Here is a 17,152-nt window from a genome sequence, read left to right on the forward strand (position 1 = left end):
TTATCGATGAAAGGCTACCGCAGGCGCTCATTGCGCCCTGCCCTTTCCCTTGGCCCTGGTCCGTGCCTCGGCTGCCGCGTCTTCATCGCTCGCCTTGGCCTTTCCCTTGCCCTTGCCGCCGGGCGAGGGAGATGCGTCGCCCTCTCTCGTTCCGAGCCTCGAGTTACGGCCCGACGTTGCCTCGTCGCTCTGGCCGCTACCATTGACCCCGTTGGCCCCGCTGGCCCCGCTGGCTCCGCTGCCATTCGCTGGGGTGGCCGCGCTAGGCTTCCTGACCGGCAGCCTGCTGGGACTGCTCGGCTTGCCGCCCTGGTGCTGCTGCTGCGGCGACGACGGAGATGGCGTCGACAGCCTCCTCTCCCTCTCCTTTTCCTGCGGCAGCACCAGCGTCGGTCCCTGGACGTCGCCGCCCACCCTCTTTGCCAAGTCTGACCCGTCCATCTCGTCCTCCTTCTTGGGTGCCGAAAACTTGGCCTGGACCTGCCGGTAGTGCGCCATCTCCTGCTCGCTGACGCTGGGTACGAGCTCCCTCAGTGCGCCCTCAAAGTCCCTCCGGCCCACCTTGACCTCGATCTCGTCCTGCGTCGCCATCTCGGCCAGATAGTACTGCGGCGTCAGCGGGTGCGGGTGCGTCTTGGCGCCGGGCGTCGCATTGATCTTGGCGATCGTCTCGTCAATCTCGGACGCCTTGCGCGTCATGGCCTTGAGCATCGCATCCGAGCACAGGGCGTAAAAGTCGGCGCCCGTCAGGTTGAACGGACACTGCTCCGCAATCACCCCGAGGTCATCGAGGTCCGAGTCGAGCTTGAACTTGCGCGTCAGCGCCTGCAGGATGTTGAGCTGCGCAGCGTGCGTCTCGGACACCGAGAGGTAGAGCATCCGATCGAACCTGTTCGCACGAAACGAAAACAAGAGAACCATGGAGGCTCAGCACACTGTCGTCTCTCAGCTTCGTCGTGCACAATTGTCGATCCGTTGCCGACTCACCTTCCGGGACGCAGCAGCGCCGGGTCCAGCAGATCCGGTCGGTTGGTGGCGCCGATGACAAACACGTCCGTGCCCTCGGAACTGCCGGCCATGCCATCCAGCTCGGCCAGCAGCTGGCTGACGATCCTGTCCATGACGCCGCCCGAGTCGCCCTGATTGCCCCTCTTGGGCGCCACCGAGTCGAGCTCGTCAAAGAAGATGACGCAAGGCTTGGCATCCCTCGCCCGCTGGAAGACGCGGCGAACGTTGGCCTCGGACTCGCCGATGTACATGTTGAGCAGCTCCGGTCCTTTGACGGAAAAAAAGTTGAGCGAGCACGACGTCGCCACGGCCTTGGCCAGCAGCGTCTTGCCCGTTCCCGGCGGACCGTAGAGGAGGATGCCGCTGCGCTTCTTGAGGCCGTCGCTGAAGAGCTCAGGGTGCTCGAGGGGGAGCTGGATCGTGTCGAGGATGTCGCTCTTGACGCTCGCCAGGCCCCCAACGTCGTCCCAGGTGACGTTAGGGATCTTGGGAGCGCCGATGCTCTCGCTGTAGCTCGACCGCGCCTTGTTGAGAGCCTGCTCAAAGTCGGACCCCGTCAGAACCACGCCCGAGAGGACGAGGTCGACGTCGCGCACATCGTGGCGATCGCCGATCTCCTTGCGGATGCGAGAGACCGAGGCCAGCTTGGCGCGCGAGACAAGGTTGACCAGGTCGGCAGCGACCAGGGCAGCCGTCTGCGTGGCAAGGTTCTTGAGGTCGACGTCCGGGCTCAGCGCCACCCGGTCGAGGGCAATCTGCAGCATCTGCAGTCGCTCCGCCTCGTTCGGAGCCTGTACACAGGTGCACAACGGGGAGGTTCGATCGTTGATTGGCCCGGGTCAGCGGATCGCGTGCGTCGAATGAGGGAGAAAAGGAGGGGGCCGAAGATGCAAAAGACGGCGGCACTTACCTGGAAGGCGATCTCGTGCTTGAAGCATCCCAGCACCCCCGTCGGGCACTTGTCCGGGTCGCTCGTGGTGCCGAACACTGCGACGGGCATCGCAGGTGACGGACTCGCCACAGCCGCCCCATCGCCGCCAGCGTCGTTCTTGGCAGGCAAGCCCGAGGTCGCGGCGCGGAGCTCCTCGACACACTTCTGCAGGACCGTGGCCATGGCAGGCTCCTGGCCCGTTTCCAGCGCCTGGCTCTTTCGCGCCAGAGCGTCGATGTTGCGCAGCAGCAGAATGGCAGGTGCGCAGTCGGCCGCCTTGTCAAACCTGGCCCGCAGCGTGCCCTCGGTCCTCGCATCGGTGTCCGACACCAGGTCGAAGCAGTCGATCTCGATCAGCTGAACTCCGGTGGCCTGAGCGACCCAGCGCGCGACGGTCCGCTTGCCGCAGCCCCGGGCACCCTTGAGCAGCACCGAGAGGTGCAGCCCGAACCGGCCCGCCCCTGGCTGCAGCGTCGCGTTGAGCAGCTCGAGAACGGTGGCGTAGGCGCTTCCAACGGCGGTGAGCGGCGAGGGAGCAGACCGTACGGAGGCCGGGCTGATGTCGTCGGATGCCTCGGCCGAGTCCTCGGGCCGGTCTGGTGTGTCGGAGACGACGCCGAGCCAGCGGGCAGAGTCGGCCACTCGGCACTTCTCCACGCCAGTCTGCACCATCTTGGTCACGTTGGGGTCCACCACGCATCCCAGCTTGCCCGCCTGCGACCGGAGCGCGATCGAAGCCTCGTCCTCATGCTTGCCGCCATGGCCATTGGCCGTCGAGGGCTTGGCCGGAACGATGAGCTCGCTGGTGAGCGTGGTAATTTTGAAGTGCACGACGGCCGTCTTCTGCGGCGCAGCGGTGCCAGGCAGCCTGCAGAGGTCGACGGTGAGCCGGTATCGCAGCACGTCAGTCGGGCTCTCCAAGGTCTCAAAGAGTGACAAATCGCCCAGTGGCGCACGCACCTGAGTTCGTGAATGTCCTCCATGGCCGCATCCGAGGCGGCTGCCTGGTCCCCCTCTTTGCGCACGAAGCGCGCCTTGCCAGCCTCGATGGCGACCGCAATGACGTCGCCCTGCTTGCAGATCCGCTGCCGTCCTTCGAAGTACGTCCTCAGCGCCTCCAAGAAGAGGCCCTGATAGGCTCGGTCGACGCTGAAGGGGCTCGCCACCCGCGCAATGGTGAGGCTATCCGCAAAGGGGACAGGTATCGGGCTCGTCTTGGCCACAGGAGGCCGCGGCTCGCCTCCGCTACTGGGCGCTCGTGCCCCGAGCGGTCGCAGGGTCATGGTGGTCTGGCCGGCTGGGGATGGGCTGAAGGCCGAGTCGGAGAGGTTCTGGCGCAGCATCGGAGACATCCAGGCTGACGGCGTGCGCGCCGAGGAGCCGCCGGATGCATGGGGCAGGTTTGCGCCGCTGAACAGGCGCACGAGCCTGGCCTGGTCGGGCCCGACCAGTTCTGCAATGGCCCAGTCGCCGTTGAAGGCACCGATGGCCGCTAGGTCCCTCTCGCTAAGGACGACGGCGTCCTCATCGTCGATCTCGTCGACCTCGCCGCCGTCGCGGCCGTCACCGACCTGGGCGTGCTTCCGGTACTCGGCGATGGCGCCTTGCAAGATGCCGTGATCCGACAGCTCGCGAACGCGGCACACCTTCTTCTTCTTGGCGGACACGTCGGATTTGCGAGGTGAGGGTCTGCCGGCGACCTGCTGCTGGTGCGATACCAGCCCAAGAGGCGATGAGAGGAAGGCCTCTGCGGCATCAGAGGTGAAATCCTGCAGTATGGACTGGGCGAGATAGGACTCGTCTATGGAGAGAGCGTCGCTGTCGTCGTCGTCGGCGTCTGCCATGTCGGAAGAGGCAGTCGTAGTGGCCAGGTCGGACGTCGAGGATATGGTAAGGTCACCATTGGCGGCCCCGTCGGCGTCGAGGCTGTCGTCGTCGTCGTCCAACGTGACGAGGACCTGGGTAGACCGAGCATCGAAGCGGCCCTGAAGCACGGGCTCAGTCATGACGACGCGGAGCGAGAGAAAAGCGCTGTCGAGGCGGAGGCGCAGCAGATCGCCCTGATGGAGGATGCGGCCGTCGAGCTGACCGACGACGGCATCCTGGGAGGCGTTTGCCAGGTCGAAGCCAGACTCGGAGGTGGCCGCCAGGTAGGCAACGGACAGGTCGATGGGCGCATGGCGCTGGATGGCGAGACGGTGGTTCTCTCTGCTGCGGGCCGAGAGGCGGCCCAGGCCTAGGGCATTGGCGACCTCAGCGGGGAGCTTGGCGTGGTGTTCCTGCTGAGGCGTCGCGGGGAGGAGGATAAGGGAAAAGGTGTCAGTCGATGGGTACGATGGTTGGCCTTGGCTGCTGCGAGCTGGCGCTCACCCCTTGCGTGGAGTCAGCATCTTGCTGCGCCCAGCACGTGAGGGCTGGAAGCGCAGGTGCTGAGCCGAGCCTTGAGCGGCTTCGACCGGCGGATGCAATCGAGATGGCGATGGACGGCGTGGGCTCATCCGGGCGGCCAGCCGAAGATGCGGGGGCAGCGGATGCGAGCTTTTGCCAGAGGGGGGACGAGATGAGCACGGGCTGCTGCTTGTGGCTTTGCTGCTGCCGGCCTGGCTGCGTAAGGTCGTGGCTCGACTCGGCGTTGAGGATGTGCCAGGTGACCGAGGTCGAAGCGGGTGACGCTGCCGGTCGGCCTTGGGCTATGCTTGCGGCTGCCATGGCCGGCGGTTCTGCGCAGCTATCCGACAGAGGGGCGACGAAGGATGAAGCAATCGAGAGGACCACGAGGTAAGATCGTTGGAGGAGGTGGTGGATGAAAGGGTGATGGCGAGGGAGGGGACGTCGAGAACGGAGGATCGTCGGAAGAAGCCAGCAAGCGGTTGGCCCTTTGGCGGGGCAGCTCTGCGCTGCGCTGCGCTGCGCTGATTCCAACCGACGCACCGGTCAGAGAGCCACAAGAGGCGGCCGGCTGTGAAAGCCGAGGCCGAGCCGGTCAGGGCCCCGTCGTGGCTCCCTCAAAGCCTGCCTGCAGCTCTGGTCTCCATTTCTCGCACGATTAAAATCAAACGGCGTTGTAGGTCGGCCCGAGCGTCTAGTTACCCCGCACTTTTGGCGCTGCCTGCCCTCGGCTCGGCCCGCAGAAGCTCGAGGGACGTGAAATTGTCCGATGCTGCTGCAGCTGCAGCTTGGGCGGGGCCACTCGTCAACCCCCCCCGCCTCCACCACAGCGGGCCAGAGGCAGCCAAAGAGATGAAGGCCCAGGGCGGGCAGGGTCAGCAGGCCGCCCTTTCTCTCCCCCCCAACGGTCCAGCCAGCCCGGGTCACCCGACCCTCGACCACCTCTTCTACCAGCAGCTTAGCCGGCCTGCCTCTCTGCCTCGCCGCCTGCCCGCTTAGCCCAGCCCAGCCCAGCCCAGCCTAGCCCCACCTTATCTTTGCTCGTCACCTCCCAATCTGCTGCAGAGAGAGCACGAGCGAGCACACAAGCAAGCCTGCCTGGCTCCCGTCGTTGCAGCTGCCGTCTAGCCTTGCTTGGGGCCTTCGTGTCTGCCTGCCTGCTTGTGTGCCGGATCTGGCAACAGGCAGGCTCGAGGGCGCCGACCTGCGTACGCCATCGCCGGCGCTGCGGGCGGCTTCCTCTTGCTGGCCTCTGCTTCAGCTCCAGCGATGCTGCCGTTGCGGCTCCTTTGTTGGGTCGCAGCGGTCCTGCCTTGGCCTAGCCTGGCTTGGCTTCTCGTCACACGGGCCACGCCGCCTGGCAACTTGGTGCACCTCAGTCCCGCCCGCCCGCCAGCCTACCGTACCTAGCATGGCCAGCTTCGCCTGGCCTGGCCTGGCCTGGGCCGTCTTTGAGGCGACCTGCGATATAAAGACCCACCTGGACTCCAGCGTCCGACGACCTCCCTCTGGCTCCCCACCACCGACGACTCTCTCGCCTGTCCTTTGCCTCTCCTGCGCTCCAGCATCACCACCGACCGACGGCCACCGACCGCCTCGATCTGCAAGACCCATCGACCTCAGCAGGCCATCAGCTTGCCAACGCAGAAGCCACCTCAGACCACGCCCAAAAGCCCCTTCCTATTCGCCCAAGATGGACGCCCTCGCCGGTCACCCCAAAGCCAGTGAGTACCGCCCCGCGCTGGCCGGCCTTTCGCTGCGATGGCCGCTCGAGTCTCCTCGCTCACACCGCCCTCCTCACGACCTGCCCGTGATGGCCCTGATGCGTCTTTGCCAGTCCGCATCGCCGGCCGCCGCATGAGCCAGAGCGGCAACAACCCGATCAAGTCGCCCAACGCCGCCAAGGGGTGAGTCGCCGTTGCGGAGCATGATATTCTCGTCTCGTTTCAGCGTCGTCGGCCTCGTGCTAAGCCCACGAACCTCCCGCCCTGTCCGACCTCCCCCGCCGCGCTCGCTCAGCCCCACCCCCTCGACCTCTCCAGAGGACCACGTCGACGACATACACATGCGGACGCCCGCCGACTATCCTCGACCAAAGGACCCCAACGAGGCCGAGGAGCATCAGCAGCAGCAGCAGCCGCCCCTCGACGACGACGAGTCCAACAAGGACCGACGCCGCAAGAGGGAAGACGGCCGCAAAAAGGGCATGAGCTCCGAGGAGGCCAGGCTGCGCAAGATGGAGGCCCCCGCCGTCCTCGGCAAGGGTGGCCCTGGCAGGAGGATGAGCGGATCCACCGCCGGCGTGCGCATCTCGCAGCCTGCCGGAAAGATGATGTCCTGAGTCGGCCAAGGACCGTCCTGAACGCACACCGGCGCGGCGCGACAGGGCGTGAATCGACCGTTGATCCGTCGCCCACAACGCGCCCCTCCGACCGCAGGAAGCGTGCTGACCACCAGTGATATCCAACGAGCTCGTCCCTGCTTGGCCAGCTGCCGCCTCTTCCGCCCTTCTCCTCCCTCTCCGTCCGTCGCATTGTACCAACGCAGACCCTAGTCCAGATGAAAGCAAAGCACCAGCCCGACTGTATAACTTCTCTATTGAACGCACGCCCTATTATTGAATCCATGTCTTCCAGCAGCGAAGGCGAGCCTTGACGGGCTGAATGGCCAACGAGGGCGATGAACGATCCGTACCTGCTGCTACACACAGCCTGCTCTTCAGATCGGCTCGCGAGGAAGAGAGAAGACTGGATGCGATCCTCGACCTCGACAGACCAAGCTCGAGGATTATCAAGAGCAGCGCAGCGAAAGAAGAGAAGATCGAGGCGGTCGGGCCGGATCGGCCCCTTCGTGCGCGGTCTAGCAGCTCAGCTCCGTCTCAACCGCCGCCATGCTGTTTCCTCATTTCCGTGCCCGCTCACCCGCCCATACTCTGCCCGGATTGACACGATGACGGCAAAGCCAAACGAGAGCAGAGGTTGCAGAGTAGGTGTCGTGGCGATGACCTTTGGTCTACCTGGCTTGCTTTCGTCAAGATGCCAGGCCGAACGAGGTCCTCCAGGGAGCCAAAAAAGTTGCGAGCTTCGGGGGGCTCAGCTGCAGGGACGATGTTCGGCTGGCTCGCTTGCTGCCAAACATCGCCCTACCTGACCCTAAGCAAGGCTGGCCTAGGCCCTGGCCTATCCATCCAGCGCGCCCGCCTTTTCATGCCGGCCAGCAGGCGGGCAATTTAGGCGGGCGGTCGGTCAGGCGGGCGGTCGGTCGGTTGGTTGGTCGGTCGGGCGGAGAGGCTTTGCCTGGCCTGGCACGCACCGGCAGTTGGCCAGAGGAAGCTCGTTCAACAGCCCGAACCGCGCGCCATCAGAAGAGATCAGAGAAGAGAGAGGCAGGGAGAGGCCGAGACCGTACCGTACGTACCGCTCTCGACGCCACCATCCACCTCGTCTCATCCGTCAGTCGGATCATGGTGACTGTAACCAGCTGTCGGAGCTGGAGGCAGGTTGCTCGCCATGTCAGAGAGGGGGCCTGCTGAACACGAAGAGCGAGGTCGAAAGAGGAAAGGTGAGGCGAGGCTTTTCCACCTAGACGACCGCCGCGCAGCCTCTCCTAGCCCTGAGCTTGCAAGCTTGCTCTTCGATCTTCCCTTTTCGAGGAAGGCCGAGCGGATCAGGGTCCAGCCTCGACGAACGAACGCAACATCGTCGCCTCACGAAGGGATGGATGGGACAAAGAGCAGCCGTGGAACGAGGCGGCGGCGCCACCGGCGAGGCGAAGGCGCCAGGCCGAGGGAGGGTCGGCCGACCGGCCACGACGGAACGCGAAGAAAACTTCCGTTCAGGGGTCGGAAGGGGACGTACGGTCACGGACCCCCGCTGCACCCATATGGCAGGCATGCCCTAGCCTCTTGGCCGCGGCATCGAGAGCGACATCTCGCCGCCATCGAGGCCGGCTCCAAACGCACAGTTCCCCCTGAATACCCTCGAATCGCCATATGGATGCCCCTCGCCATCCTGCTGAAGCATCGAGGGGCCGGGATCGGGTTCCGGTCCTCGTGCCCGGTCTTGCTGCGCCCAGGTGTGCCAGAAGAGCGGTTCAGGGGCTGGTCGACTGCGAGATGATGATGACTGGCGCCACCTTCTCCTGCCTCGCTCGGTCCATTCATCGGCGCCAGTCCAGTCGCCAAACGCAAGCACGCAAGCAAGGTGGGCAGGGGCCGCGCTCTAGCTAGCTAAAGAACGTTGTACGTACGTACTGGAGCGGACCCTCGACACCGGCAACGATGCCCCTTCCTAGCCTGGCTCGCTCGAAGAGGACGTACGATGATGAATCGCCCCTTGTTCTGGGACGGCAGCACGCACGGACGCGCGCTCCCACCTGGCGCTGAATAGGCCGAGGGCGAGGATCGAAACGAGGCAGAGATGGCGATCAATGCCAGGCAGAGCTAGTACGTAGCGACGGCGCTCGCCCTCGAAACGCGAGAGGCCAGGCGGTCGTCTGTGGTGCTCGCCGTCGCCGCCGCCTTCGTCGTCGTCCTCTTCGAGCCACACCTCCGCCGGCGGGTGGCAAGCAAGTAGTGTGGCGCGTGCGGTCACCATAGCAGCTCTTGGCTTTGGCCTGTCGTATGGACCGGTCAGTCGGTCACCGCTGGCAAGCGCCATTGCATGCCATCGAGCTTGGCTCCGAGTGCGATGAGGTGCTACACCCCGTACGTCCGTTGCCTGGCGGCGTCGGCGGTGTTGGCGGTGTTCAGACTGGACAGGGTCCTCGCCTGTTCGCCCCTGCCTGCCAGCCTGCCTGCCTCTGCTCTCCGCCTGTCCGCCTCCCCCCTGTCTCTGTGTTTCCATGATGGCAGGCGGCGCATGAGCAGCGCCCGCCGTGCCGAGGCGTGAGGTTGGTTGCTTGGTCGTTGGTGTTGGCTTGGCTGACCAGCAGGCAGGGGTCCAAGGCCGGCGGCGCTGCTGGCTTGGCCTGGGCTTCTGACCTCTCTCGCCTTCGGTCGCCCGGCCGGCCCAGCACGCGCAGGCAATTTTGGCCCAGCGCCCGCCCTGGCCGCCCGCCCGCCCTAGGCTCTCGCTCGCTCGGCGGCTCCCCTTTCCCCTGCATGTCGACCGGGCAAGCAAGCAAGCAACCAAGCAAGCCATAGGGCACCTCGGTCCACCCAGTTGTCCGCTCCATCTACACCATCCCCCCATCATCCACCATCCACCGCTCGTCGTCGTCGTCGCCACAATCATCGCATCCTCGGTCACCAGCATCACCTCGCCGTCATCGACTCTAACAGACCCAAGAACCGGCCTCGTCCGACTTTTGCCTCTTTCCTGACCGCGGTTAGACCCGCGGCTGGCTTCACGCTCGAAACACCCTCCGACGACCGGGAGCTGACCGGCTCGCAGCCTCGGCATCCTCTGCTGCGTCGGACCTTCCGCTTCCCTCACGAGCTTTCCGCCATCAAAAGATCGATAGCGCCCACGAGCATGGCAACGGAAAGGCTCTTGGCTCATCTCGACACCCCTGACGACCTCTAACGATAGTAGACGCGGCTAGACAGCAGCATCGTCGCCAAACCGGATTCGCATCCAGCACAGCCCAGCTCAAGACGTTTCGGTCCATCCCGGTTTCAAACGCTTCTTCGGCCCCATTCCGCCGTCATCGGCTCGACTCCGCCAGCTTGCCTGACGCCGGCCTCTTGTTCAGCCTCTGCTCTCCCTCTGCGCAGCGATCCAGCAAGATGTCCGGCGTCCAGTCGTCGATGTCGTTCCCCACCCTGCCGAAGTCTCCCGAGCTTCAGCAGGCCGAGTCTGGTCCTTCCACCTTCAGCCAAGCAGCGCTGCGGCAAGAGCCGCCTCGCAGTCGACCCTCGGCCGCCTCGCCCTCCGCCAGCGCCGTCTCGCTACCAGCGCGGCACTCGATCGACTCGAACTTGACCAGCGACACCCGCGACCCGTCGCAGCCTTCCTCGACATCAGCCTCGATAGGGTTCCCCACCGCCGGCGTGCGTCCGGCCTCGCGGGCGTCCGCCGCTTCGTCCCGTCCCTCGTCGGTGGCATCCAGCTCCTCGACCCGCGCATCGTCCCATGTCCCCGGCCAGCTGGCGGCGTGTCCGGGCATCCTCAGCCCTGGGCTCGCATCCGCGCTGGGTCTAGGCTCGTCGCTCCAGGCGGCGCCGGACGGCAGTCCGATGGTGCGCAGGGAAAGCACCGGCTCCGGCCAGCACCGCAGGGTGCGGGCCCAGAGCACCCAGGGCCCAGGCTCGGGCATCCGGCGCCCCTCGCTCCCCGTCGTGCCCAGTATGCACCACCGCATGAGCGTGGCCAGCGTGTCCAGCTTCGAGAGTCTGCCAGAGGACGAGATCGTCCACGGCTTTGCACTCACCTCCGGCTCCGGCTCCGGACCCAGCAGCCTCGCCAAGGCTCGCCACAGCAGCTACGAGCGGTCGACGCCAGCGGGCAAGCACTCCGTCAACTTGGCATCGCCCACCTCGACTTCGGCCGCAGCGAGGGCCGAAGCGCGATCTCCCAGCCCCTCGTCGACCGCGGCCTTCTCTTCCTCCATCCCAAGCCCATCGAAGCTCTCGCAACAGCTCGACGCGGCCTGCTCGCTGCACGACCGTGAAGCTTCGACCGATTCCTCGACGTCGGCATCCAGCATGTCGTCCCGTCCCGGTATCCTCAAGCGATCGGCCACCGAACCGTCGCAAAAGTTTGACCTGGTGCAGATGCTCTCGCGCCGCAAGAACGCTGTCATGGAGCTGCTCGATTCCGAGAGGAGCTTCATGTCGAGCCTCGAGCTGATCGATGCCGAGTACTACCAGCCGTTGAAGGCATCGCTCGGCGGCGGCGGCGGCGGCGGCGGTTCCAGCGGTAACGCCTCGCCGACCCTGGCCTCCTCTGGCGCCGCGCCCATTCTCGAACGCAAGGCCCTCGCCGAGATCTTTTCCAACTTCTCCGACATTCTGCACCTCAGCAAGGAGCTCCTGGCGCGGCTCGAGGCGCGGCTCGGCAGCGCTGCTGGTAGCGGGTCTCGGATCCTCGCAAGGCCATCCGGATCAGATGCATCCCGAACAACGGCGGCCAACAATAGACCTTGGGATCCGGCACTCGACACGATTGGCGACATCCTGGTGCCCCTGGCGCCCTTCATGAAGATGTACAGCCTCTACGTCAAGAACTTCAGCAGCGCGCTGCAGCGGATCGAGGCCGAACGCAAGGCGAACGAGGCATTCGCTTCGTTCCTCAAGGAGACCGAGCAGCGCAGGCAGGCCAAGGAGGCGTCCAGCAGCGCTGCGACCGGCCGAAAGGCTTTCGGCTTCGGCCTCGGCTTTCAGGCGCACCTGCTCACCATCGTCCAGCGCATTCCGCGCTACAAGCTGCTCGTCGATGATCTGATCAAATCGACGCCCGAGTCGCACGTCGATCGGCCCGATCTGGTCAAGGCGGGCCAGACCATCGAGCAAGTGGCTTCCTACATCAACGAGAACGTCCGACAGCACGAGATGGTACTGATGATGCTGTCGCTGCAGCGCTCGCTCCAAGGCCTGACGGAGCCGCTGGTGGTGCCCGGCCGCTCGCTCGTTAAGCGGGGCACGCTGATGAAGACATGCCGACGCAACGTCCAGCCCCGCGAGTTCTTCCTCTTCACCGACTGCATCATCTACGCCAGCCCCATCAGCGGCGGGATCGAGTCGGCCTCGGCGGCATGGCTGGCGCTGGCGCAAAAGGGCGGGCTGTACGGCGCCGCAGCAAACGAACCGCCAGCGCAGGCGCTCGCATCACCCGGCGACGCGACCGCAGCCATCGAGTCGATTGTGCCCCGCGCGCGGCTGCGCACCATTTCGGGCCCCGAGCCCTACACGCCACTGGCGGGCGCCATCTTTTCGCTGGCCGGCCACCAGCTCCAGTTCCGGGACAAGTTTCCGCTGCGCGACTGCACCGTCGTCAGCGTCGACGACCACTCTCTCCACGGCCTGCGGTACTGCTTCGAGATCCGGACGCCCGGAAAGAGCTTCGCCGTCTACGCAGAGACCTCGGCGAGCAAGGAGGCCTGGGTTGCCGCGATCCGAGAGGCCAAGGCGGATCACATGTCGGCGCGGAGGACGCTGCGTGCTGACGAGGACTCGATCGAGGCGAAGCGGGACAAGCGCCGGTCGCAGCACCGCATCGAGCTTCAGGTCACATCCAGCCGCCGGCTGTCGACGCAGAGCCTTGGCCAGTACATTGGCCTTTCGGCCGCTCCCTCGTCGATCCCCGAAGCCGAGTCGGAATCCGCCGACGTCGACGTCGATGTCGATGGCGACGCCCTGGCCGTCGCTCGCACCAGGACCGAGTCGGCGCCCAACATCCTCCGGCCCCCGTCGTTCCCGACGTTTCCTTCCAACGCCACGGGCATGTCGCTGGCTACGCTCCTCTCGCCGAGCGCCCACGCGACGCCGACCAAGCCGCTGCGCGTGCTCGAGGACTACAATGCGCCCGTCTGGGTGCCCGACAACCGCGCCGAGAAGTGCGCGTGCTGCTCAGAGGCGTTTGGTATGTGGCGACGCAAGCACCATTGCCGCCTGTGCGGCCAGGTGGTCTGCTGGAACTGCAGCCAGCGGTCGTTCCTGATCCCGGCGTACCAGGACGACGAGGACGACAAGCCGGCGCGGGCCTGCGACACCTGCTACGACTCCGTCTTCCCTCCCGATTCGCCAGAGCAGACGGCCATGGCGCTGGATGTGGCTGAGCCGGCAGCGGCCGCGGCGGAACCACTTCCGACGTCATCGACGAGGCAGACGGTCACCGGCGTCAATATGGCTGCGGCGCCGTCCAACGACGGCAGCGTCAGCGGCAGGAGCGGCTCGAGCAGCGGCCTGTTTGACTCGGACACCTCGCCTGGCTCGCCGGCGACACCGGCGGGCGACATTTCGCCGCACTTTGCCCAGCACCCCGGCCGCTCGCCGCTCGGATCTCCGCCCTCGAGCGCGACGATGCGCCCGGAGCTTTCGTTCACCGACAAGGCGATGGTTGGGCGGCCCAAGTCGCTGCGGTTCGACAACCTGCCGCAGCCGGTGTTTGCGCCCGATGCCCGGTCGTACGGCGGCTCTCCTCCCAAGGTGCCTGCCCGGTCCAAGTCGATTAGCGGAGGTGCGCCGCGGATGCCCGAACGCAGCTCGGCCGCCGAGGCGCAGCTGTTCCAGGCGGCGCTGCACCCCCAGGTGCAGGCGGCGACATCGGGCACGGGCACCTTCCGGCTGGTGACGCCGAGGTTGACGACGCCCGACTCGGAGGTGCCGCCCAACGAGTTTGGCAGGAGAAGTTCGCATCCGCCGTCGATGATGGGCGGCGTCTCGTCCTACTTTGGCAACGCCGAGGGTGCGACCGGGACCGAAGGCACGGGCACCACCTCTGCAGCGTCGTCTGCTGCCGCCGGGTCCGCCCCGTGCCTCGAGGATGCCGCCAACGTGGGCAAGGGATCAGAGCCTTTCAAGCCTTCGATGATCCACGGGCCCAACGGCATCCCGGCGCACCTACGGGCGCAGCGGAAGCGTCCGATGAGCGCGGCCGACCGACTGAGCACCTTTTACGGCGCCAACCTGGCCCTCTCGAGCGCGAGCGAGGCGAGGAAGAAGTCGCAGTAGCCAAAGAGGACGTCGGCGCTGGACGGGTCGCTTTGGGCTCGATTCGCGCGCATACCTCGCCGCTCTGTTTTCGCTCACAGCCTGATCTTCTCGTCGACCCTCTTTCCAGCATACACGCAACAGTCCGCGGACAGTCTTGATTGCATCCCGTGGCTCGTTTACCCGCTTGCTCGCCCGCCCGCCCGCCTTGCTCGTGCTGAGCTCCGGGCGCGATGTACTCTCCTCGCTGGACCCCGCCAGTGTCGGTTTGCGCCCAACTGTCGGATCGGCCGCATTTCACGCCCCGTCTCGGCCCAGGCCGTCCGTCCACCACCCCCGTTCCTTGATATCCCCTCGATACCCCCACCCGAGTCCGTGCCGGACTCCCAAACGTATTGCCTCCGTATCTCCCACATCGAACCAGTGCGCGTATAATCTTGATATCCCCTCGCTTGCTACCTGGCTCACGTCGAAGGTGCTGCTTTCCCGACAGTAGTGGCTCGGGCAAAGGAACGTCGGGCTCTTGTCCGAAAGGCCGTCGGTGTGGAGGGAGGGGGCGGGGGGCATGGCGGAACCCGCGGCGCTCGTCAAGGCGGCGTGGGCTAGAGCCTTGCCGAACTCGAGACGAGACGTCGGCGCGGGTCTACCGGCGCCCTGCCTGGCCAGGCCTAGCCAGACGAGGGATGGAAGCGGCTGTTGGACGCGAAGGCTCGCCGCGGGTGTCGCCGTGCTTGTTGCTGACTGAAGAGATGAGAAGCGATGGGTTCCCGCGCTCCCCCGCTCCCCCGCCCGCCCGCTCTCCCCATCGGACGGATGTGGAGGTTGTCCACGAGCGCCAAACGACGACGCGGGGCGTGGGGGGACGCATGCCTTTGCCGGGCCTGGCCTGCTTTGGGAGCGTGGCCGACAAGAAGGGGTGACGCATGCAACGACCAGCTCCCCTGCCAGACCTAGCCTGCTGGGCATGAGCTGCTCGGCCCTCGCTCCGTCTCGAAGGCGACCATCCATCCATCCATCCGTCCGTCCACCCGTTCTTCTCAGTCTTGCGTCCGAAGATCTTCCAGCAACCTCTGCCCCCTCTCCCGCACTGCGATACCACCCAAACTCAACCCCCAGCGCACCTCGGATCGACGCAGAAAAAGGCACATCATGGTCACGACTCGACGACAGCAGAACCAGGCCCAGGCCCAGGCCCACGACGACTCGACCGCCGCCGCCGCCGAGTCCAAGGCCGCTTCGCACTCCAAAAAGGTGGATGAGGCCGACGCCGACGCCGACGCCGACGACGAGGACAAGACCCAGGCCGGCTCGAAGCGCAAGGCCGCTCCCTCTGACCGCGACGGCAAAGAGGATGCAAAGGACCAGCAGGACGCACAGGACGACACCGACGGCAAGGGCAACGACAGGGGCGCGGGCGCGGCCGGGTCGTCTGCTAAATCGCGCAAGGTCGAGAGCACCATCGACGAGCAGCAGGCGCACCTCGCGCGCTACCACGACGCCCTCTCCTGGCTGCACTCGGACGAGGCCTGGCACCTGTCCAACCCGCCCGTCGAGCAGAGCGGCAAGGGCGAAATCGACGTGGCCGCCGCCGGTGGTGCCGATGAGGGCGCCACGCGCCAGCCGCCCGCCAAGGGCAGCGGGCACAACAAGCGCGCCGACATGGTCGACGACGGGCGCCACCTGCGCTACCCCAACTCGAACCTCACCCCCTTCCAGGCGCTGCTGTGCTCCGTCATGCTCTCCAAGCCCATCTCGCACCGCCTCGGCATCCGCGCCATCGAGACGATGCTCAACAAGCCTTTCCTCTTCCGCACCGTCCGCGACCTCAAAGAGGCCGGCGTAGAGGGCAGGAGAGAGGCGCTGTGGGAGGCCAGGACGCAGCACAAGGAAAAGACGGCCGAGCAGCTCGGCGACCTCGTCGACGGCCTCGTGCACCTCTGCGGCGGAGACGAGGCAAAGGCCGACGAGATGAAGCCCATCCTCGAAAAGGCCATCGAGGCGGCAGCCGGGGAAGGAGGAGCCAAGGACGTCGACTCGTTCAAGCTGGCCGACGAGCTCAAAAAGACGCTCACCGAGAGCATCAAGGGCCTCGGACCAACGGGCTGCGACATCTTCCTGCGCAGGGTCCAGGTCGAGTGGCCCCAGCTCTTCCCCTTTGCCGACCGCAGGACGCTCAACGTCGCCGTACAGCTCGGCCTCATCGACCCAAACACCCTCGGCCAGGACGGCGACGACAAGGGCGTCCAGGCCGCCACGCGCGCCCTCGCCGAAAAGGTGGCCGAGCACGTCGGCTTCCCGCCCGAGCAGGCGCGCGACGCCGGTGAAGAGGCAGAGTGCGGACGGTGGTGGTTTGTCCGCACCCTCGACGTCCTCATCGGCCTCGACGTCGAAAAGCAGCTCGACGAGGCCAAGAAGCGCGCTGGCGTCAGCGGGAGCGGCGGCGATGCTGGAGCAAAGAAGGAAGAGTAGGCCGTGGTCTCGCATCGCAACGACCTGCATGGTCCTGTTCAGGAGAGGGCGACGAGAATGTGTCGAATCTGGCGAAGATGTCGAATTCAACAAGAGGATGTCGTGGTATGCGTTTGACAGAGAGCGGCGTGAGCGGGTAGGTGGCCACCGGGTGCGCCTAGAAGCGCTGGCCTCGCTGCTGCTGGCCCGAGTCGTAGTTGCGGCCCGAACCGCCTCGCTGCGGCGACCGCTCGCGTCGGTGGGCGTCCCTCGAGTCGCTGCGGTTGCGCATCGGCGACCTCTCGCGACTGTGGTCGCGCCCATAGCTGCCCGCATGTCCCCCTCCGCCCGTGGCGCCGCTCGATGGAGGACTTCCGCTCATGGGTCGGGAAGGCAGGCCCGCCGAGCCGGGCGGCTGCAGGCTCCCTCGAGGTTGGTCGCGGCGGTAGCCACCACCAGCGTTGCCGCCACCACCACCGCCACCACCGCCGCCTCGGCCTCCTTGGCTGCCCCATCCGACGCCGTTGCTGGCTCCTCCGTTGCTCATGCCTCCCATGCCCATGCCTCCCATTCCTCCGCCCATGCCGCTACCCATGCCCTGCATGCCCATGCCCATGCCGCCCATGCCCATGTCCATGCCCGCCATGCCGCCCATGCCGCCCAGGCTGGCCGTCATCTGCTGCCATGCCATCTGCGGGTTCCAGTTGGCTGACCCCCAGCCCATCTGCTGGTACATCCTCGCGATGGCCTGAGGGTCGAAGCCGCCGCCGCCGCCGCCGCCGCCG

General features: G+C 66.2%; 5 protein-coding genes across 5 annotated transcripts in view; 3 read left to right on the top strand and 2 right to left on the bottom strand.

The window, feature by feature from the left end:
* Positions 1-27: 27 nt before the first annotated feature.
* PFL1_01592 (uncharacterized protein) lies at positions 28-4,648 on the bottom strand (the record flags this gene model as incomplete). Its single annotated transcript, XM_007879102.1, has 5 exons — positions 28-889; positions 988-1,799; positions 1,919-2,807; positions 2,900-4,221; positions 4,310-4,648. The coding sequence occupies 5 exons, from the start codon at positions 4,646-4,648 to the stop codon at positions 28-30; spliced, it is 4,224 nt and encodes a 1,407-aa protein (XP_007877293.1).
* Positions 4,649-5,738: 1,090 nt separating this feature from the next.
* Positions 5,739-6,668, top strand: PFL1_01593 (uncharacterized protein; the record flags this gene model as incomplete). The annotated part of the gene is made up of 3 exons (XM_007879103.1): positions 5,739-6,051; positions 6,165-6,234; positions 6,347-6,668. 3 exons carry the CDS (start codon positions 5,739-5,741, stop codon positions 6,666-6,668), a joined length of 705 nt encoding a protein of 234 aa, XP_007877294.1.
* A 3,387-nt stretch (positions 6,669-10,055) lies between these two features.
* Positions 10,056-13,940, top strand: PFL1_01594 (uncharacterized protein; the record flags this gene model as incomplete). The annotated part of the gene is made up of 1 exon (XM_007879104.1): positions 10,056-13,940. One exon carries the CDS (start codon positions 10,056-10,058, stop codon positions 13,938-13,940), a length of 3,885 nt encoding a protein of 1,294 aa, XP_007877295.1.
* Positions 13,941-15,068: 1,128 nt separating this feature from the next.
* On the top strand, positions 15,069-16,388 carry PFL1_01595 (uncharacterized protein; the record flags this gene model as incomplete). The annotated part of the gene is made up of 1 exon (XM_007879105.1): positions 15,069-16,388. One exon carries the CDS (start codon positions 15,069-15,071, stop codon positions 16,386-16,388), a length of 1,320 nt encoding a protein of 439 aa, XP_007877296.1.
* A 157-nt stretch (positions 16,389-16,545) lies between these two features.
* The window catches only part of PFL1_01596 (uncharacterized protein), a gene marked incomplete at both ends in the record, with an annotated part of 2,916 nt that continues 2,309 nt past the window's right edge, over positions 16,546-17,152 (bottom strand). Inside the window, one exon of the mRNA XM_007879106.1 lies at positions 16,546-17,115. Coding sequence (XP_007877297.1) covers positions 16,546-17,115 — 570 coding nt within the window. The remainder of the gene's footprint in view (positions 17,116-17,152) is intronic.

The sequence above is a fragment of the Pseudozyma flocculosa genome, assembly GCF_000417875.1.
Source record: "Pseudozyma flocculosa PF-1 unplaced genomic scaffold scaffold00004, whole genome shotgun sequence".
Lineage (NCBI taxonomy): Eukaryota > Fungi > Basidiomycota > Ustilaginomycetes > Ustilaginales > Ustilaginaceae > Pseudozyma > Pseudozyma flocculosa.